Source organism: Akebia trifoliata, chromosome 8, assembly GCF_017979445.1.
Source record: "Akebia trifoliata isolate Shusen 1 chromosome 8, ASM1797944v1, whole genome shotgun sequence".
Lineage (NCBI taxonomy): Eukaryota > Viridiplantae > Streptophyta > Magnoliopsida > Ranunculales > Lardizabalaceae > Akebia > Akebia trifoliata.
The window spans coordinates 43,104,831-43,124,887 of record NC_141382.1 but is presented as its reverse complement, the minus strand read 5'-3'; the positions used below and the strand labels follow the sequence as shown (position 1 = coordinate 43,124,887).

Sequence of the window (20,057 nt, the reverse complement as noted above, 5' to 3'; positions counted from 1 at the left end):
TTATTTTATTTTTATTTTTTAAAATCGATTTTGTTAGAATAGTGTTTCAATTGAAAACGACTTCCACCAAACAAAGCAAGCCATCGTTTCGGAGTGTAGTACAACGCGATTCTTCACAGTGATCTCCTATAAAGACACGTGGCACTCACCACTAAGTCGTGTCCCCACTTACGACGTGATCATCACAACACTAGATGGTCATCGAATTGTCCTGCCACGTGTCCGAATATTGTGCTTTGCAGAGTCACCTCTCGTCCAAAGTACCAAACAGACAAACCCTCTCTCTCTCTCTCACGCACGCAATTGCAACAGCGAAGACGGCCAAAGAAGTTTCTTCAAAGCTAAGGTAAGAGTGAGAGAGAGAGAGAGATGTTGATATCTATTTGTTGATTGGATGATCATCTGTGTCTATCACCTTCGAATTTTTGTAATCTTTTGATTTTGATGATCTGATCTCTAATGATCTCCTTGTCTGGTTTTCAATTTTGTTGATTTTGTCGATTGTGACAGAAAAACAAGTATGAATTAGGGTTGAGGGAAGAAGGTTTTACTGGAGCGACAGTGAAGAATTTCTTCGTTGGAATTGCAGGAGAATTTCTGGAAGAAAAAAAGAAAAGAAAACATATCTTGAAGTCTTTCTGATTCTGGGATCAAAAATGTCTAATGGAGACGTGAGAAGAGTCTCTCGCCAAGATATTCAACTGGTGAGAAAAAAATATATATATATTTCTGCTTTAAGTTTTGCTTTTTCCCCAATTTCCAAGGTCTAGACTGTTGGGTGATTCTCGAAATTCGTAACACACGAATCCCAATGATCATCTAATTGTCTGCTACAACGAGAGATAGGGTTTATTCGAGGCCAATTCCCTATTCAATCTTATTATTTTTTTCAATATTCTTAGAATTTGTTCCCTTGGTGTTTAATTTTGATAAATTTTCTTAAAATATTTCGAAATATTTTGATTCCACTGTGTATTCAGCAGAAATTCAATTGGTAATTGCTTTTTGTGATTATTTTGGTGGAAACAACTGATCATTTTGCAAATAAGGATAAACAGCCCATTTCAAATAAATAATTAACTTTTAGGTATAAAAATATAAGATTTTGGTGTAAATATTTTCAGATGTTGAGGCCTAAGACTCACACTCATGGAATTTTTAAATAAAGATCCTTTTAATGTTTTTGAAATTTTCTATTTTCTATCCTAATAGTATTAATAAAATTTGTAAATTTTATAATAAGAAATATAAATTCTTGTAGAAAGGTCTTGTATATTCCACGCAATATCCATTTATCAATAGCAATGAATTATGATTGATTAGGAATCTATTTATCATTTCATTTTAATGTATTATAAGCATATTATAAACACATAAAATCGTTCTAATTAGTTTGATTAAGAATGCATGAATTTATTACATAATAATTAATTAATTTATTTAAGTAATTGTTTTACATATAAGGCACAGATAGTTGATATCAATTGATTATTCTCGTTTCCATGTATAATATAGTTGCCTTTAGTTGTCAAGATTTCAAATACATGTCCTAACTTATAGGGGAACGAAATTGATCTTTGTATCTACATTTCATAAGTTCATATGGTTGTTATTGTAGTTCAATGACCAGATATTTGTTCTAAAATGAATTTCTATATGACACATAAGCTTGATATGGTGCCCGACATGGGAAATTCTTAGAAAATGGTGTTTTCTTGTTATGTGAAGTGACATACATTAGAATCATATAAACAATATAGAAACAATGGATGAAAAAAAATTGAATCAATTATTATTTAGTTTTTTAAAGATGTGTTGGCATGTTATGATAATTTAGTTGTGACCATCATTAAGTTCATGATCCCAAATTTTGGGATAAGTGTTTGATGATGATGATGATAAACACCTAGTTGTAGTACCCTCATTTGTCCCCTTTGAGAATGATTATCTTCCATCCCCATAAAATATCCGTTCATCTCCATTTTTTTACTTCCAGGTACAAAATCTTATAGAACGGTGTCTTCAACTATACATGAACCAGAAAGAAGTGATGGATTTTCTTTTGGATCAAGCAAAAATAGAACCTGGTTTTACTGAACTTGGTAATTATCGTATATTATTTATTACAATCATACTCACATGATCGCCATAAAGTAGTTTTGACCTTCAATTTTGTACCTTTTGGTTCTTCATTTGTTACTCTCTTAGAATTGTGAAACTTTGTTAAATAATTTACAGCATGAGAATTATTTTTGTCTCTTTTTTTCCTTTAAGATCGTTGTTATTTTAGTTTGGTCAAACCTCGTTGATTATTGTTTTTTATTTTATTTTTTATATTGAAAGTTATAGATTCTAACAATAAATCAACAATGAATCAATTGATTTTCACATCTTTGAGAGATCGCGCTCTTTGCAATGAGGTGGGGAGTTGGGTTCTTCTACTTAGACCCCACCCTCTACTCAAATGCTTTGCAGGTCTTCTTTTATAAAAAATTAAAAACCAGATGTGCATCTTTGACCTCTGTGTGTTAAGAGTCTTTGCAGATGGTGCACGTATGGGAGGAAATATTCTCTAACTTCCAGTGGCAGGCCATGAACAGAATTTATGGGTATTCTTGTGTGATCTACATCAAGCATGGTAGAACACACAATAAAAGAAGAATGAAATAAATTACCTAATTGAAAGACAATATATGTACTCCCTCATGTAACAAATTATGTAAGCATCACTGTTTTGGTATGATCCTCCACTGATGTGTGGCAAATGATTGACCAATTACTTGACTTCCAAATGGAGTCCCGTGCTTAATTAGCTCAGTTAAGTTGCTCACCTGTGAACCATTCCACTATAGAACAACTTAGTTAAATTCTGAACCACACATGAAAAAATCTAAGCATTGATTACTTAACTGAGGTTTATTGTCTATATAGGCTGTTATGGACTACTTGATCCTGTTAGTGGAGTTGTTTGGGTCACCAGTCAGCCTTCTGTAATACTTGTTATGATCACCATCAGTCTGTTTAACCCTATGATTCTGAAGTGTATTAAACCACCTGTGTAGAACAATGATTTTGGGACATAGCCAAGACCCATAGAAGAGGGGACCAACTTATTGTGTGCTTCTTTAGCCTTAGGGAAACCTTAGGTTTTATGCTTAAACCTATGTGGGGATCAAATTATCGGTGGCGACCGGTCAAGAGTTTGGGTTTCCCTGGGGATTAAATGACTAGCAACCTTGGGACCTGTACGGTCCTCCAAGCACAACATTCTGTTAAATTTGTTGATAGACCTATGATGTCTGATACCAATGCATACAAAACTCTAAATTATATGAGGGCCAATTTAAAGTGAACTTAAGAACATCTTAATTTTGATTGGAACTAAAGTGATCACTCTAAAATTGTAGTAAATAAGGTGAATATTTTGATACGTCATTGATTAAACATATATTCTATGAAGTAATGAAAACTCCCGTGTCGTATATTCTATATTGCTTATTTTATATTTTTATTCTTCCTGTCCTTGCTTGTTTTTTCAGTTTGGAAAAGGCTTGAACAAGAGAATCGGGAATTCTTTGAGGCGTACCATATTAGATTGATGCTTAAGCACCAGATAACGACCTTCAACAAGTTGCTTCGGCAACAGGCAGAACTCATGCATATGTACCCTGCTGGAGTTGCCTCCCCTCCTATTTCTAATGGATCACATACTTCATCATGTACGACTATGCTCCACATTGACTTGTCTTTTAATGATGTTAGATTTGTAATTTGCCTATTATTTTGTGGAGATTTTCTTTGTTGATCTGTTTATCCTTCAGACTAGTTTCTCTGACAAATTCTATTTTCACGTTCTTATTTAGGAACTATTGCGCTCACAAATAATATTTTTGACCTCATTTTGTTCCTTGGAATGAATCGTAATTCTTCATGCGTAAAGATGCATAGTGCTTGATGTAGAGAACAATAAAGATGTTACATTATATTTAATGAACTATTCTTATAAAAAAATATATTTAATGAACTATTATTTAGAATTCTACTATGTTTCCATTTGAATGTTGAAGATGGAATGTGGTTAACTAAGAGACCTGTGAGGGTGGTACATTGTATGTTTAGGGAAATATATGGATGTTTATGCATGTAATATGTCCATTTTGATGTAGAAGGAACTCCCTAAATTACCTGATTTTAATTGAAATTTACTTCTGATCAGATCAGGCATACATTGGTTATCAGATTGTTAAATTATAGCATTGTCACAGAAAGACTTTCCACTAAAGTGATTAGATGTGTGAGAAGGTTAATCGCTTGTTCTTAGAGGTCTTTAATTTTTAGTTTTATATTTTTATAAGATGATTTTATTAAGGAGGATTTTATGTGTAAGGATTTCATTTATATAGCTGGAACATTGGCAAATCAAGTTATATTTCATTTGGAGGCAGGGTTTATGTTGAGGAATTGGTTTGTACTGTAAATGAGCATTAGGATACTTGGAATTAAGTTGCATTAGGAGAGCCCTACTTGATTTTTAATTGATATTTTGGTGTGAAAGTACATTAAATTTTACAAAAACAAGATGTGGCCAAGTATGTGATATCTAACATTTGTATAAGCTTTTGATTATTTTGGGCTTTCCAAGGAATTAATATACGCTGAACCATTTAAAACATATGAAATGGAAACAAATCAACCTTATGTGTCATAAAATTCAAATTGTCTGCTTTTAGTTTGCATAGTAAAGCTAAAAACCGTCAACAATTATTGTAATTTATGCATGTCACCTTCTAGGAAAAAGGAACGTTAATGTTTAAATGTCAATTTCACAACAATGCCACTAGTTTCTGTTTTTCATTCTACGTTTCTATGATGAGTTGAGACCTTCAAGCCATGGGTGCAACTGGGATGGTTTGTGAGCACAAAATATGCACACATTCTTGGTCTACCTGTAGATGACAGAGATGGGGTGACATCCTTAATTATGCTGTGGCACGCTATTGCAATTACAACAATTCTAAACTGTTACAGTAACCCTAGCCCATCACAACAGTTATAACTAAGTAAGGTGGGCCTTGAAATGATTGAGATGGATGATGAGTAAAATAAAACTAATCTTCCTAACAGAAAGGAGTGAGTGATCCATCCATTAAAAACATAGCAGGTCAGAAGACTGATCCGGTCCATCAACAACTTATGGTTGACCATGGTGTGCCTAACCAACCAAAAAGCAGCCGGCCTGTATTGGTCAACCACCTCGAAGGCAGAGCAAGAAAGACGACCACTACAACATCAAATTTTAAAATCTCTTTCGAGGCAATGTTTTGGTTAGGATAAAAACTCAGTCTCAATCAAAACATTGAATGTTTGGGGTCTATGTTTCATTCTACTTTTGGCTGAAATCGGAACGTTCCGCTGAAATATTTTGAAACGATGCGACATTTTGAGAAATGACAATGATGATGTAGAGACATGCTTAGAATCGCAATACATGTTAAACCCATAAATGCAGACTTGGAGGTGTTAAGGGTAGGAGATGATTCTTGATAGAGAGATGTAATTTGATGAGATGAATGTGCTAAAGAAAATAGTGGGAATAGAAATCCCTACTATAAAGAGAATTAGATGAAGGACGCTAGAAGTTTAGAATGGTTGTGGATACCAATGTGCCAAACAATGCAACAATGAAGTTACTGCAGCTGAACAAGTGGCACTTACAAAATCAATAATAGTCATAAGACCTACATTTCCCAATGGTTATGAGGTTTATTTGCACAGGAAAGACATGTTGAAATCCAAAATCTGATGATTCCTCCAGTTATTTGGACACCACGGAAAATAGTTATTCTAAATTGCGGCCAGAGGCCATAAGGGAAGAGATGCAATCTAGGAAAACAATATGATATGGCACTGAATAACATTACATAAGGCTTCCAAGATGATAGACTGAAAATTGAGGGTTGGGGGGGTGGAGACATGGGGAAGTGGAAGGGAAAGTTTGTAGGTTCAAAGCAAGGTTTATGACCAAACGGTTCAAGCAGTGCAAGAGAATTGATTACATAAAAGGACTTTTCTCCAGTCTCCAGGACTCTCTTGAAATTATTTTATCCTTTGTGGCACACTTTGATTTGGAGCTATACCAAATGGTTATCCAGATGGCTTCTCTTAATGGTGAACTTGGAGAAATATACATTTGTTTGATAACCAACTTGGAGAAATATACAAGAAGCAATGTGACTCAAGGAAAAGAACTTCTTGACTACAAGCTAAAGAGGTAATATATGGGTTGAAACAGGATCCAGGCTACAGTATTTAAAATTCAGTCAAGTGGTGGTTAGTACAGTTTTAAGGAGAATCCAATGGATCATTGTATTTACCTCAAAGTGAATGAGAACATATTCTTCACTCTAGTGTTTTTTGTTGATGCCATACTTCTTGCGAGCAATGATATTCATTATGCTACTTGACCCAAAGCATTTCTTTTCAACAATCCTCATCATGAAGGATATAGGAGATGTCAACTATGGTCTGGGGAATAAAGATTCCCGTTTGTGGAGTAGAAAAGATGGTATGCTGGTCTATAGGAGATCTAATGAGCTCGAGATTGTTGGCTACTCGGGCTTGCAGGTTTTCTGGACAGTGTAAAGTCCACTACAGGTTATAGCTTTATGCTCGCGGAAGGTATGTCATGGACAAGTGCTTTGTAGTCCCTACTGGCATTGTTTACCACGGTTGCATATGTTGCATGTTATGGTGCTGCTGCTCAGCAGGCTATCTGGCTCAAAAAAATTGTTAGTGAGCTTAATGTTGTGGGCTTCGTTGAACGATGAAGATATTATGTGATAATGAAGTCATCGTAAAGTACATGGGAAATGATTTTTTGACTGCAAGGATCAAGCATGTTGACATAAAGTGCATATATATATGTTCCTGATAAAGTTTGGGGCAGATAATGGGGTAATCTTGTATCTTATGATCCTTGTTATGATTTTAGACCTGCCAACTGAAGGAGTTAATCCAAGCGTACTGAAGGAACATATATCTGGAATGAAAGTTTTTAGATCTGTGATTATGTTATATAATGGGAGAATTTCCTGACTGGTTGATAGTTCGTTTGACAGTTGAATAAATTGATTACTTTTATTTCCTTTATGGTAAAGTTGTGTGATGCATCATATCACTTGCCTTGTACATGCAATAAGGATAAGGAATAGCTAGAGAGCGCAACAAGCTCTAAAAGTTGTTTGGGCTGAACATGACTATACCTTATTTTCATAAGCCTTCTTCTTGGATAGTTAGTGATGGTTTTCACATGGCGAATGCTGTAATATTTGGGATGAAATGCTACATGCATGAAGCGTAGGACAATCATGTGATACATACACTAAGGTTGTGTACTGCCCATATTACATGATTAAAACCACCATACAGCTTGAAGACTAATGGTAATACTGATAGCACCAAGACTAGGAAACTACTCTTGCATCATAGCAACATATAGTGCTGCCATGTAGCACTGTTAGTGGTTCTCTTGAATCTTGGTTGAGGTTAAAGTATCAATCCTATCATGGAGTGAGTCATGATTTGGTTCCTGATTCTGGACTTCCAACTTCTCAGTAACACTTTGGTTCCTTATCCTGGATACCTATGGTTTAATGTGGATTTCATGGTGTGTGTCATTGAATTGGTCTAGATTCTCTAAAATAGTAGTTGCAACTTCTGGATACTAGTAAGTTTATGTGGGTTTTTCATGATGTTTAGATACTTATCGGTATGGGAATCGGACAGATTTTGTTTTTATGGAGATTTTCTTTTTCTTTTTTTGGCTTTCAAATCCTATCTGATCTTATGTTTGTTACAGTGAACCAGACTCCATCTCGTTATGTTGCAGAGCATACCATGCCACTTTCAAGGCCAGACAGCATGCACCACCACTCTATGGGCCCTTCAGGCATGAACGCAAATGGTGGGCCATCATCGTATGTGAGGATGCCTACCAATAACATTTCGGCTCATAATGGGGGGATGAATGTCCCACCCAACATGCTCCCAACTCAGAATTCACCCATGGGACTGATGCAACAAGGGATGAATGGGATGGTGATCAAATCTGAACCTGACTATTCGAATGGTTCTACTTTCACATTTGGTGCCAATGGAAATGTGATGGAAACGCGTCCAACAATCAGAGATGTGCCTGGTGCAGCTTTTGGAAGCATGGAATCTAGCTCTGAACCCCTGAATGAACCGCTTCTGGATATCGACACCTCTTCGTTTGGGTTTTTAGGGCAAATCCCACGCAATTTCAGCCTTTCGGATTTGACTGCTGACTTCTCTCAGAGTACTGGTGGGGGTCTCTCTGTCTATCTCAATGTCATGCATGGTTATACATCTCGTCCGAGGCGGATTTACTCATCGTCTCAGACTTCACACCATCTCGTGAGATAAACAAGATGACTGGCGATATTTTGAAAATCTCGGCCAAGTCAACCGGGATTTTGAATAATTATTAAAATAATTAGTTTCTTTTAGAATTAAATGTTTATTATATAAATAAAACATGATTTTATGACTAAACATCTTCTAATGTACCTTATTTTATAATATAAAAAATTGTAATTAATTTCATATAATATATATTAATAAATTATTCTAAACTGAATTAAATGATTTATCTCATTTCCAAGACGAGTTGTGACTCGTCCATGGATGAGATGAGACGTCAAACTGAGTTTTGAAACTATGATGTCATATAATGTAAGTTGTATTTCTTGTTTTATAATGCTAGAGGCTAATCATTATGTTAAATTTTTCAAGATATACTGGAGAGTTACTGTGGATCGCCTTTCCTTTCATCAACAGATAATTTCCTGGATCCCAATGGAACAGAATGTCAAGGTGAGGTTTCGGCAACAAAATCATTTTGCAGTGTCTTGGATTTGTAGCTGATATTTGCTTCTTGGCTCTACAGGAGAAAATAAGAGATTGGACACCATTTCAGAAGGCTCAAGTTATGGGGATTTTGGCAGTGATTGATTGGTCTTCCAAAGTTTCCTTTTACAGTTTCAGGTATGTTGTTCCTGATATCAAGACCATCAGTTCAAACCTAGGTTTGAAGGGATCTGGTATTACTGTAGAACAAGATAGGCTGGCGTTACGGTTACAACTGTTGCATAGGTGTTGGTAGGGCCAAAAAATTGTCAAAATTATACCTTTAGAAAGTTTTAAATTTAAATCAAAACCACTATTTATTATTATAATCTCTGTTATGCATTATAATGTCTGTTACTTCGATCAGAACGAAAGAAATACTAATACAGTTATTTGACAGAAAAAAAAAATGATACACTATATATTACGTTGCAGTGGACATTATTTTAAAGCAACGAACCATTATAAGCAGGAAATGGTGTTATTAACTTATAATGTCATGGATCTTAGGTGTTACCTTCATAACAACTTACCATACATTAGGACCATTATTTTCAAGCATGGTTGAAACAACAGAAATCTTTTCTGGCATATTTACTCAGCAATTTTCAGTACCAGCTTTACAGGTGACTCGAGATTATGGTTCTGTAAGTAGGAATTCATGTAGAGCAATTTGTATCTGGTGCCATGAATTAAATACTCATCTCAGCGAGTTTTGGTGGGGTTAGGACTTGGGTATCCACTACTGTATGCATGGAAAAGGAACTCATAATATGTTCACATACAATCCCCCGCGTAAATGTGAAATCCAACTGTTAGGATCTACATGCTTCTCGAGAACACGTTATGTACGTCTTAGATATATCCTGGCAGTTGGATTTTGGTTCAAGGGATCAGTATTGTGTGCGAACATATGAGTTCATTTTCATGAATCTAATGGATCTGAACTCTATATACAGACATGTTGGCCCAAATGACACCTCAGCCCTCTATATGTATATATTTGTTTTCTGGTCAAAGGCTTTGAAAATGAACGGCTACCGAACTTCCAAATTTAAAATGCAACCAACAATTTAAGATATCTCTTGTTAGAGAGTTCTTAAAATTTTGTGCTCTACATCCACATGACACTTTATCATTTTTTTGGGTGTCACATGGATGTGTGGTTCATATAGATTGGTGGTCCTTTGGTCCATGCATCCCCATATATAACAGTGACAAAGTATATTGCAAGTATTGCATATGCAGTATAATGGATTACAAATACCAAGTCCAACATCTTGTGTATATGTTGGAATTAGTCTTATTTACGTGTATCAAAATATTTCCATTTAATGTGTCAATTGTGATGTATGATTTCTTGTACAATTGACCATCTGATTGAATGCAAATTTTCTAAGTGTGAAAAACATATTCTAGAAGAATGATCTTAATATTGCTTAGTTCTTATTCATGAAAAATTGAAATATCGGTTTCAGTGGCCATAAGAATTTAGCAATCAATCCTCTCACCCAATAAATGATGGTAGAAATTGATTGCCCTAAAATTTAGTTTTTTGAATTTTTCAAAGTTTTACATGTCTCTATGAACCCTATTATCTGACTGTCTTTGCAGACTAAATTATATCTTAGAAACTTATAGGTTAATGATCCAAGAAAAGATGGTCTGGACTTATTGTTCGCTCCTGTTTCTCTTCTTCATTTGGTGCAGGATAACTGGATAACCAGCCTTAGAACAGAAATGTTCACTTGTACATAGCATTTTCAGATGGAGGCAAGAATTTTTGTTAAACTGGAAGGTTTTGGACGCTGTGTGAGTTTTCAATTTACTCATTTGGGTTGGTTGTGATGATAAATGGCACTCAAGGTACCGTCAGTAAGGAAATTAAGACAGTTCTTATAGAATGGTAGAATTATTGTGGAATGATGTAAATATTGAGAATAATTTTACAGAAATTTAGTAAAAAAAAAATTGAATTATAAATTAACAACTATATGGAATGTAGAAATAATGATCAATAGCATTTTGCTACAGAGTCGAAAACTGGCGCAGTCTATATGTGGTTGGTGTGGCAAGTGCCCAGAACCATAGATCTTTTTATTCAGGATTCACAAGTAAAAAAGATCTACGATTCTGTTCATTTGCCATGTTGACTCAGTTTTTGCGAGTCAGTTTATCATTACTCATTTGCTATATATGCTGGTGGGCAGATATTCCAGGTAAGAGCAAATATTTTATGCATTGAAATAAGAATAATTATATCATATTACTGGGTTGTCAGTTTTCTAATATTATGAAATGTTGTAAACATTGGAGGGAAAAAAAAATATATATGTAATAAAAGACAACAGTTGACTTCCCGATGTTTATCTTCTATATGAAGAAAGGTCGTGATGATGCCCTGTTAATCATCACCATTTCAAAAGGTATATTTTTTCTTATAAAAATAGAATATGTTAAATACAGATCAGGATCGGTAGACATGCAAACATGAAATCCAATGGTTAGGATGAGAGATATATTTCCACTTTCAAAAGCACATCCCAAACATTTATCCTGAATATTGGATTTCATGTGTTGCTCGGTTGAAATTGTCTTTCCATGAGTCTAGGGATCGGGATCCCCAGTAATAAAAAAGGACAGGAAGACCTACCAAACAAAATTAGGAGCAACTGAAAAAGATAAATGAAAGAAAGAGAGATGAGGGGATCATTCTTAAAGAAACGTAGTAGGAAAGTTTTTGGATTTCTCACCAAAACCCATCATCGAACCTCCCTAAAAATCTCATCTTAGGTCTTGATATTTGAATATTGAAGAAAAAATTTACAAAAATTTCCACATTCCATGATTAATTTGTTTATTCACCTTTTTAATCGGCTAGTCCCTCATTCCAAAAATTTACAAAATTTAGTGTTGCACTGAAATGTCACAACAATCAATCCACAAATACCAACTCCCCTCTAGATATCATATTTTCAAAAAATACACCCTTAAATTTTTTTTTAGGCACTGCACCAATAAAATATGGGAATTCAGAGAGAGAGAGAGAGAGAGAGAAAGGCAAGTAGTACAAGAACGGACCACTCTTGACATAAATTATTTTGGCTAACACATTAAACCAGAAACAATAACCTTTAATTCAAATTCACTGTACAAAACATTATGCTAACCAGAACTGCAAGTCTTGTTTGACTATTATAACTTGATAACATTCGTGCACAAAAAATACTAATAATATCACAACTCACGTAAGTGGGTGCAATGCACCATTTTGATGTGTGCAAATAGACTGACCCTACTGATAAACTGTCTCAAAAGAAGCATAGATTATTTTCCTTGTGTATCTCAAGGAAAAAAAGAATCTATGGTTCTGTACACATGGTACGCCAGTTGAGTGAAGTTTTAGTGTCTTTCCAACTAAATAATCATGATAATCTACGCTCCCTCCCTTCATAGAAGGATAAATCCTTTGCTTCGGGATACACAAGGATAAAGATTTATTGTTCTGTGAAGTGCTAGGTCATAGAGTGTAGAAAAGAGTGTCCGATTATAGCCATTCAATATAAAAAATAAAAATAAAAAAAAGTTAACTAACTGGGCTCTAGGAATTCACTGCCAAAGAGTTGGTGGTACTTAAAAAGTCACCACAACTTTTGCTTTTGCCACCACAAGATGTGTGCTAATTCTCTGTTGATTTACATAAGAATTGGAGTGACATTAGTAAAGGTAGGTGTAGTAATAGAACGAACCTCTTAAAATAACCTTCTGTGGACTGGGTCTATTAATTATTTTTGTTTTTATTTCTTTTAAGTACAGGGGTGTCCGAACTTAAATCCGACTAGGGGACTGGAGCCAAGGCATATGGGTCCCTCCCCCAGGCACTTGAAATGCCCACGCATCACACACTGGGTAAGTGAGGGTGCACCCCGTAGGTGGCCCCAAGGAAATACTGCTCATATGGTGGCTCTGTTCGGACTCTCAATTTTTCTCCTGACCTAAAATATTGCCTCGAGACAAGATTTTAAACACATTGTATGAGCTAACAAATTAAACCAGCAGAACAATTAACAAAACACACACAAAGGCTCTCTTTATTTATATATATATATAAAGAGCAATTTCATACTAACTACGTCTATAATCAAGGATAAATTCAAATTCACCAAACTAACAGGCTTCCACCATTATAATTTAACAATCAGATTAAGAACATTCATGCACTCAACTAGGAATATCGGAAAATCATAAATATAATCAAGCGGCTGCAAGAAAATAGGTGATCTTGCCAGCATGAGCCGTCAAATTCCCGCGAGTCCTCACCCACTCTCAAATATCCATCGGCATGTCTGTATGTAGAATCACCCTACCGAGCGGCGTGACATTCCCATTCTCTTGATTATGTAGAAATCCTTCAAATAATCGGACAAGCCATGGAATCAGAACCTGTCGTAACAGTGTAGTAATGAAAGTCACTAGAGAGAAGTGCACACACCTTACAGAGGTCCAGATCTAATTGCATTGTCTAAATCAGCAATCAGATCGTTTACATCCTCAATGCCCACAGATAAACGAACCAGATCTTCGGTTAAACCTCTGGATTCACGAACCGAAGCAGGTATGCTTGCATGGGACATAAAGCACGGCAAGCTTATAAGTGACTTCACACTCCCTAACAACAGTAATAAAAAATAAAGGAGAATAATTGAAACAAAGGTACAGATGAGTAACAAATTTTGACAATGGAGGAAGTTTGATGGAATTTTTTTAATACCAAAACTGACGGTTATGCTAAAGTACTTGGTAGTTTCAACAATGTGCTTTGAGAGAGCCAATGACCCTGTCAAAAAGCTGAGTACAGAACCCGCACCTTTTGCCTGCAAGAGAGATGTATGCAAGAAAAAGCTGAATTTACCAGATTAAACTCTTTAAGAGTCAAGGGTACCTTCTGATTCGATGTACCTGAGAATAATGTAAAGAGCGTCCAGGATGACTAGGAAGACCAGAATAGTTAACTTTCTTAACTCGTGGATGAGAGGAAAGAAATTCAGCTATCTTTTGTGCATTCTCCTGCCCAGAGAGACATGATAGGAACAATAAACAATTCTTAGAACCAAAGGTGGATTTTATGTGGAAGTAGATATCCAAGAACACAACATAAAAATACATCCCTCTCAAGCACTTAATGAATGTCGATCCTATCATTTATTTATTTTTATATTTGATTTTTATTTAAAAATCCAAGCTCATGAGCTCTACACATCACGCTTTACGCCATTGATGAAGTGCCTCACCCACATGAACATTGGTTATAACTCACAAAAATGATTATTAGTGTTTATCATCGCTTTTTTTATGTTTCTTGAGAAATTTCTGATAAATAATCCATAGATGACTAAAGAAAGCCATGTGTATTAATGATAAAGAGCAGAGTTATCACCATGAAAATTACAAATATGAAAAGTGACAAGAGCGAATTCTGGTTCAGTGACAATTTCTGAGTGAGAGAATGAATTAGATTATAATAATACACAGACACTATAAGAGGTTTGAGAACAGAATTCCAAACATGCAAAAAAAACATATTTACACCATTTTTGGCCAGAGTCTGTGACATCATTTGGTCCTCCTACTGAGAGAGAACAAGTGAGCATCCCGTAAACAACACCCTAAACACCAACTACAATAGAAGGAGAAAAGATTAGCCCTACAGCAAACCAGTTTATCAACTAAAAACCTCATCACCCTTGTATCTACTTATTTATGCAATTAGTTACTTCGAAATGCTGCATCCGGCATAAATACATGGAAAGAAAATCCAATAAGCATAATTATAGTGGCAAGCAGGACAAAATCAAGAACAACGGAAGTCAAAAAACAAAGGTCCAATAAAAAGCAAGGTGATGATGCACCTGCTGTTTCTCAACACGTAAAGCCATAGTCTTAATGCCACGTAAGCAAATCCAACAGTCAAATGGAGCTAATCCAGAACCTTCTGCATTTTGTAGAAAAGCTATCTCTTTTCCCAAGCTGGTGAATAACGGAAAATTAAAAACCAGAAGACATTGCAATATTTGGCTAATTAGACACAACATAGATAACAAATAGCAATGCAGGTAAGACGCCATTTAGGAAGTAAAGACGGCAGCAAATCACTTGTCCAAATGATTAAAAAAAATGTACACGTCAGACGAATTTTAAAGATTAATATAAAAGAAAAAGCTTGAATTGTTTACATGAAGGAAGTAGCATACGATCCGAAAAAAAGTGCAGGTCAAGCATTTTATTAGGACATTTAAAACTCATTCAAAAACAACGCAAGCATCTATAAATAACCAGCAATAGTAGCTTGGTAAAGAAAAACGTAACAGTTCACCGAGTTCAATCAGTTTAAAGACCACTTCATTAAAGTACGAAAACCAAAAAGCTGGACATGAAAAATCAAATCACCAATTTTTCATTCCTTCCAAGTTCCAGTGGAATCTTTAACTTTAATTAAAAATGAAGAAAAGAAATAATTTTCCACAATGTGCAAATAACAAGCTAGAAGTGAAAGTTGTGTACCTTTCCCCCTTTACAGCAAGGACACCAGCCATTACATCGCTATGTCCAGCTATAAATTTAGTAGCTGAGTGCATCACAATGTCTGAAAAAGTGAGATTGACCAATCGGGATTAACAACAATTGAATTAAAACAGTAATGCAATTTGTTTAAGCCTGTAAAATGTACAACGACAGAACATATTTCTAAATACCAGCTCCAAGTTCTAATGGCTGCGACAGTACAGGAGACATTATACTGTTATCCACCAACAGAAGAGCACCATTTGCATGAGCCATCTCTGATATTTTCTGGAATGAGAAAAAAAAAAAAGCGATAGGAAAGGGTTCCATGTTAGGAGGGGGAAAACAATACCCACATCATTTTTTTAGGGATAAAATGATTGGTGAGGAAGACACATAGTAAAAAAAAAGTAAAAGAAAACCATTATTTCACAACCAAGAATCAGATATTTCTTACCCGTATATCAGAAATTTGTTGACGAGGATTAGTTGGACTCTCCAGCCATACTAGCTTCGTCAAGGGACCAATTGCGGATGCAACCTCATTTAGATCAGTTGTATTCACTCGTCTGTTCATTGCAAACATAATTTTCTCAACAATGACTCACAGGCATAAAATCATGGAGAAAATAACAAAACACCAGACTAACTTCACCACAATTCCTTTATGCGGAATTACTTGAGAAAGTAACCGATCAGAGCCACCATATATGTCATCTCCAGCAACAATTTCCTGTCCTACATTTACAGATTTTAATAAACACAGGATAAAAATTTTTCTGGAGGTAGCATAAGTAAATAGATATCAAGACAAATCAAAAGAGTGGATACACACCAGTTTCGACAAGGTGGGCGACAGCAGCCAAAGCAGCCATTCCACTAGTGAAGCAAAATGCACGGTCTGCCTTATCGAGCTTGGCTAGGAGCCTAAATATTTACAACACAAGAATGTTTATAAGAATAACCAAATAGATCAACAAGAAAAATTAGAAATTAAATGACACTATGCATACCAAATCACTAAACAGATATAGTTAATTTCACCTTTCCAATGTATCTCTTGTAGGATTCCCACTTCTTGTATAGTCATAGGGGCCGAAATCAGTTGCAGAAGGCTTAAATAAATAGAAAAAATGATTAAGCAGAAGACTACAGTTGCATGTATAATCCTTTAATGCATAACACACAGATTAACACACGCAGTTATCAACATGCACACGCGGTTGAAAATCTAGCCTAGAAAGTATAAAAAATGAGACAGCCTCAACCGAAACATTCTGAGACATTCCTTAAACATTCAATGTTTTTCGGTCAATGTTTCGTCCCAGTCTTGACCAAAACCAGAATGTTTTCCGCTGAAACATTTCGAAATAGAAAGAAACTTAGAACCATGATGCACATGCAATTTGCACAAGTTTATAAATGTAAGCGCCATGTATGTACATATCAATATATAATTAGGACAACAGGATATACTTAGTCATCTAGGAGTTGATATGTGGCCATCCTTGGGCTACATCCACAAAACAAAGCCATTCCAGGGCTCCTAACTATCTGATGTAAGCATTATTCCTTGATGCTAGTGACAAAGTATTTTTGGCATGCAGAAGAAAACTTAAACATGGATGATTTGAATCAAGGGATGGGCCCTGATTCTTTGGCCATCATAGAGGCCTTCCAAAAATTTGTAATTGTCTGGTGAAAAGCACAATCTTGGAAAAACAAACATATAAAGTAGGTAAAATGTGTGCATGTGGTGGTGGTTGGGGGGGGGGGGGGGGGCGCGGGGGTGACACTGGTCAGGAAATCAGTAACTAAATTAATGCCCAATAGGTGTCATTGGCCAGGCGTCATTCAAGGATTGGCCCCTATTATGCACATGCCCATCGCACACATCCTAGGTTACTGCAATCCCATTCAAATCAAAAGAAAAAGAATAGGAAAGAAACAAAAATCATTGACAACTTGCATCTAGTGGGAGATTTTTCTAGGCATAATCCTGGCTTATGTTTATTATATAAGAGCATAACGAACATGACCATCACACAAAAACCAATTCTTATCTAAATTGTGTTCCATCTAAGTCTAAAGGCTATATCCAGATTCATAACCCCAGCAACAGAAAATCCTACAGGGCAGTTCTCAAACAATTCACTTCCTTTGTACCATCCTTTAGCTTTTTCTATGCAGGTCATTAACACTGGTGTGGTTGGTGCTGAACTTCAGGCACTCTTAACATAAACTAAAAAAACTGATTGTTGTGCTCCATTATGCTACACTGTGGAGCAAAGGCAATAACTGAGGATACATCCCCCAACTATTCAATGAAGTTTTGCTGGGTTACCAAAATGCAATTTATCAAAAGTTACAAACTGGTGCACCTCAGTTCTTCAAAACCTCGTATGATGCTGCTTGAAGATTCATCATTTGATTTTATCTAAATTTCAGTATTTTAGGGTACTATAGAGCCTCATCTATACTTGCTTTCTTACCACTTTATCTTGATTCTTGTTGGTGGTGGTTTGTTAGCATCACTAATGTAGTTTCCGAGTATTGCCATCCAATCCTCAACCCCCCAAGGGCAGAGCCAGGATTTTCTTGTAGCGGGGACAAACTATAGTTAATTTTATAGTTGAAGAGCTTTGAAGATGAATAGTTTTGGGAAGAATTCAGAGGCTTTTGGTTAGAAGATGAAGAAAATAATATTTAGGTCATTTCCAATTAATCTATGAGAGAATACTTAGTCAAGAGGTAATGTCATCTTCAAAAAATTGAGAAGGGGGGGGGGGGGGGGGGGGGGGGGCAAATGGAGCATGTAATTAATTGAACATATAGGGCTATCTCAAAGTTCTGTGGGGGCAATTTCCCCCACTGCCTTCTTACTAGCTACACCCCTAATACTATAATCTATCTTAATTGTTGTTGACTTGCGGATCATCAACAATGCAAAAGAACGCATTGAAATTTGATTTTCTGATAGTATTTATAATTTTTTTGTTACAACCTCAAAGAGATATGGACCTAACTTTTTGCACCACTAACACCTAGGCAGTTTTTGTATATTGATTGGGTCGTATCAGAGCCAGCACCATGTCTTAGGTTCAAACCTCGTAAAGAATGACTCGAGGAAAGTGCTACTTGGAGAGCCCAAAAACAAGGGTATCAGAAAGAAAGCCGTCACAAAGTGGGCCCAAGGGGTGCTAATGGAAGGGGTGACCTAGGAAAAGGGAAACTTGGGGCGGAAAGAAAGGCATCATAATGAAACTGCCACATAGGGGGCCACCACGGTCGTTGTCTGTAGAGTGTGGTGGTATGTTACAATACCAAAGATATATGTGCTTAAATTTCCGCACCAGCATCACCAACACCTAGTGTTTTTGGGCTATTGTTGGGTTCGTATCATGTTCTAAAAACAAACTCATTAAAAAGGTGGGGGAACCTTCATTTCAAAAGGACTGAGGATCCAGTATAGTGTTTGTTTCGTTCCTATAAAATAGGAATGGTACCTATGTGCCATGCTTTAGTTGGAGTTTAAAACACCTCCAACTCCTAATCAAGCCAAGCACGCAGTCCAATGTTTATTCTCCAAATCAAAACATGCCACATAGACACCGTTCCTATAGATAGGAACAGGTCACCGGACACCGTAGTGGATCACAACTCTTTCAAAAGTAGTGAAGTGCGCTTTTGTATCATTAACTTTATATTTTGCAAAGCAAGCAAGATTAGTGGTTAGTAACCAGTAGGTGAAGGTGGGTATCGAACCCACATTGTGGAACCAACTTAGCAAGCGCGCACCTGTAAAATACATTTTTTTTAGTAGTTATGTGTCATTACCTGCTTAAATGTAGCTGTTTGATAAAGAGGGGTGCTGAGAGCACCATACGGATCGAACGAATTCTCGAAATTCATCAAAATCGTCGAAACACTAGGATCCTTATTTGCCTCCATTTCTGCAAACAACCAAACAAATAACAAAAAAGATCAATTTTTTAAGCAACCCAAGAGGAAAAAAGAATGATCTTAACAAACCAATCAACCATCTCCATAGGTACAAACCATCAAAACACTCAGCCACACTATCAACCAAAGCCGATGTGCTGACATCCATCTCTCTTTCTCTAGAGCAATTCAATTCAAATTTCTTAGAACCCACTGATGATGGCATCGATACCCTGCTAAACCCAAACCCTCCACCATCAAATCGACGCATCAAACCCTAAAATAAAATCGAAATTAACAAATAAAACCTCATAGATTCAAAACCAATAAGAAAAAAAGATTGATTCACACAGAGAGGCATGGAAGGAGGCTTTTACGTGCTCATTGAGGTCCGAATGGAGAGAGACGATAGAGAGTTGGAAGGTGATGGAAGCCATTGATGAAAAGTGGAGTTCTAGGGTTTCTACTTTAGAGCTCAGCTTTTTAGTTGCGGAGACAGAAATCAAAACATCTATAGATTGGAGCGATCGTTGTAGATTCGCAGATTGACTTCCGAATATTATTTGTTTGGGTATTTTTGCACCTATTACGTGAGAAAATGCCACGTGGCGTGTTCTTGGAGCTCA

At 36.1% G+C, this 20,057-nt stretch overlaps 2 protein-coding genes across 5 annotated transcripts; one reads left to right on the top strand and one right to left on the bottom strand.

Annotated features, from left to right (window-relative positions):
- Positions 1 to 207: 207 nt before the first annotated feature.
- LOC147396979 (uncharacterized) lies at positions 208 to 10,921 on the top strand. Of its 2 annotated transcripts, XM_086452332.1 has the most exons (8): positions 208 to 346; positions 511 to 704; positions 1,997 to 2,102; positions 3,540 to 3,719; positions 7,859 to 8,344; positions 8,815 to 8,895; positions 8,969 to 9,066; positions 10,639 to 10,921. In XM_086452332.1, exons 2-7 carry the CDS (start codon positions 657 to 659, stop codon positions 9,031 to 9,033), a joined length of 966 nt encoding a protein of 321 aa, XP_086308458.1. In that variant the 5' UTR covers positions 208 to 346; positions 511 to 656; the 3' UTR covers positions 9,034 to 9,066; positions 10,639 to 10,921. The 2 variants fall into 2 exon arrangements, with proteins under 2 accessions (XP_086308458.1, XP_086308459.1); XM_086452333.1 differs by lacking the exon at positions 208 to 346 and having other exon boundaries at positions 354 to 704.
- Positions 10,922 to 12,992: 2,071 nt separating this feature from the next.
- On the bottom strand, positions 12,993 to 20,057 carry CBL (cystathionine beta-lyase). Of its 3 annotated transcripts, none has more exons than XM_086452330.1 (14): positions 19,783 to 20,057; positions 19,549 to 19,664; positions 19,327 to 19,442; positions 16,534 to 16,604; positions 16,325 to 16,416; positions 16,140 to 16,227; positions 15,947 to 16,058; positions 15,681 to 15,777; positions 15,490 to 15,571; positions 14,838 to 14,955; positions 13,888 to 13,995; positions 13,700 to 13,802; positions 13,421 to 13,597; positions 12,993 to 13,337 (listed from the first exon to the last, which is right to left on the bottom strand). In XM_086452330.1, the coding sequence occupies exons 1-13, from the start codon at positions 19,866 to 19,868 to the stop codon at positions 13,422 to 13,424; spliced, it is 1,365 nt and encodes a 454-aa protein (XP_086308456.1). In that variant the 5' UTR covers positions 19,869 to 20,057; the 3' UTR covers positions 12,993 to 13,337; position 13,421. The 3 variants fall into 3 exon arrangements, with proteins under 3 accessions (XP_086308456.1, XP_086308455.1, XP_086308457.1); XM_086452329.1 differs by having other exon boundaries at positions 19,549 to 19,708; positions 19,809 to 20,056; XM_086452331.1 differs by having other exon boundaries at positions 19,809 to 20,056.

What these genes read in the sequence shown, in the direction of transcription:
- CBL (XM_086452329.1), bottom strand. Translation starts at nt 19,868, where the DNA reads ATGGCTTCCATCACCTTCCAACTCTCTATCGTCTCTCTCCATTCGGAC. An exon ending in ACAAGAGATACATTGGAAAG is followed by an intron (nt 16,417 to 16,533) that starts GTGAAATTAACT and finishes GTAAATATTTAG; the next exon opens with GCTCCTAGCCAAGCTCGATA. An exon ending in TACGTGTTGAGAAACAGCAG is followed by an intron (nt 13,996 to 14,837) that starts GTGCATCATCAC and finishes CTCTCTGGGCAG; the next exon opens with GAGAATGCACAAAAGATAGC.
- LOC147396979 (XM_086452332.1), top strand. Translation starts at nt 657, where the DNA reads ATGTCTAATGGAGACGTGAGAAGAGTCTCTCGCCAAGATATTCAACTG. An exon ending in TGGATCACATACTTCATCAT is followed by an intron (nt 3,720 to 7,858) that starts GTACGACTATGC and finishes TGTTTGTTACAG; the next exon opens with TGAACCAGACTCCATCTCGT. An exon ending in CAATGGAACAGAATGTCAAG is followed by an intron (nt 8,896 to 8,968) that starts GTGAGGTTTCGG and finishes TTGGCTCTACAG; the next exon opens with GAGAAAATAAGAGATTGGAC.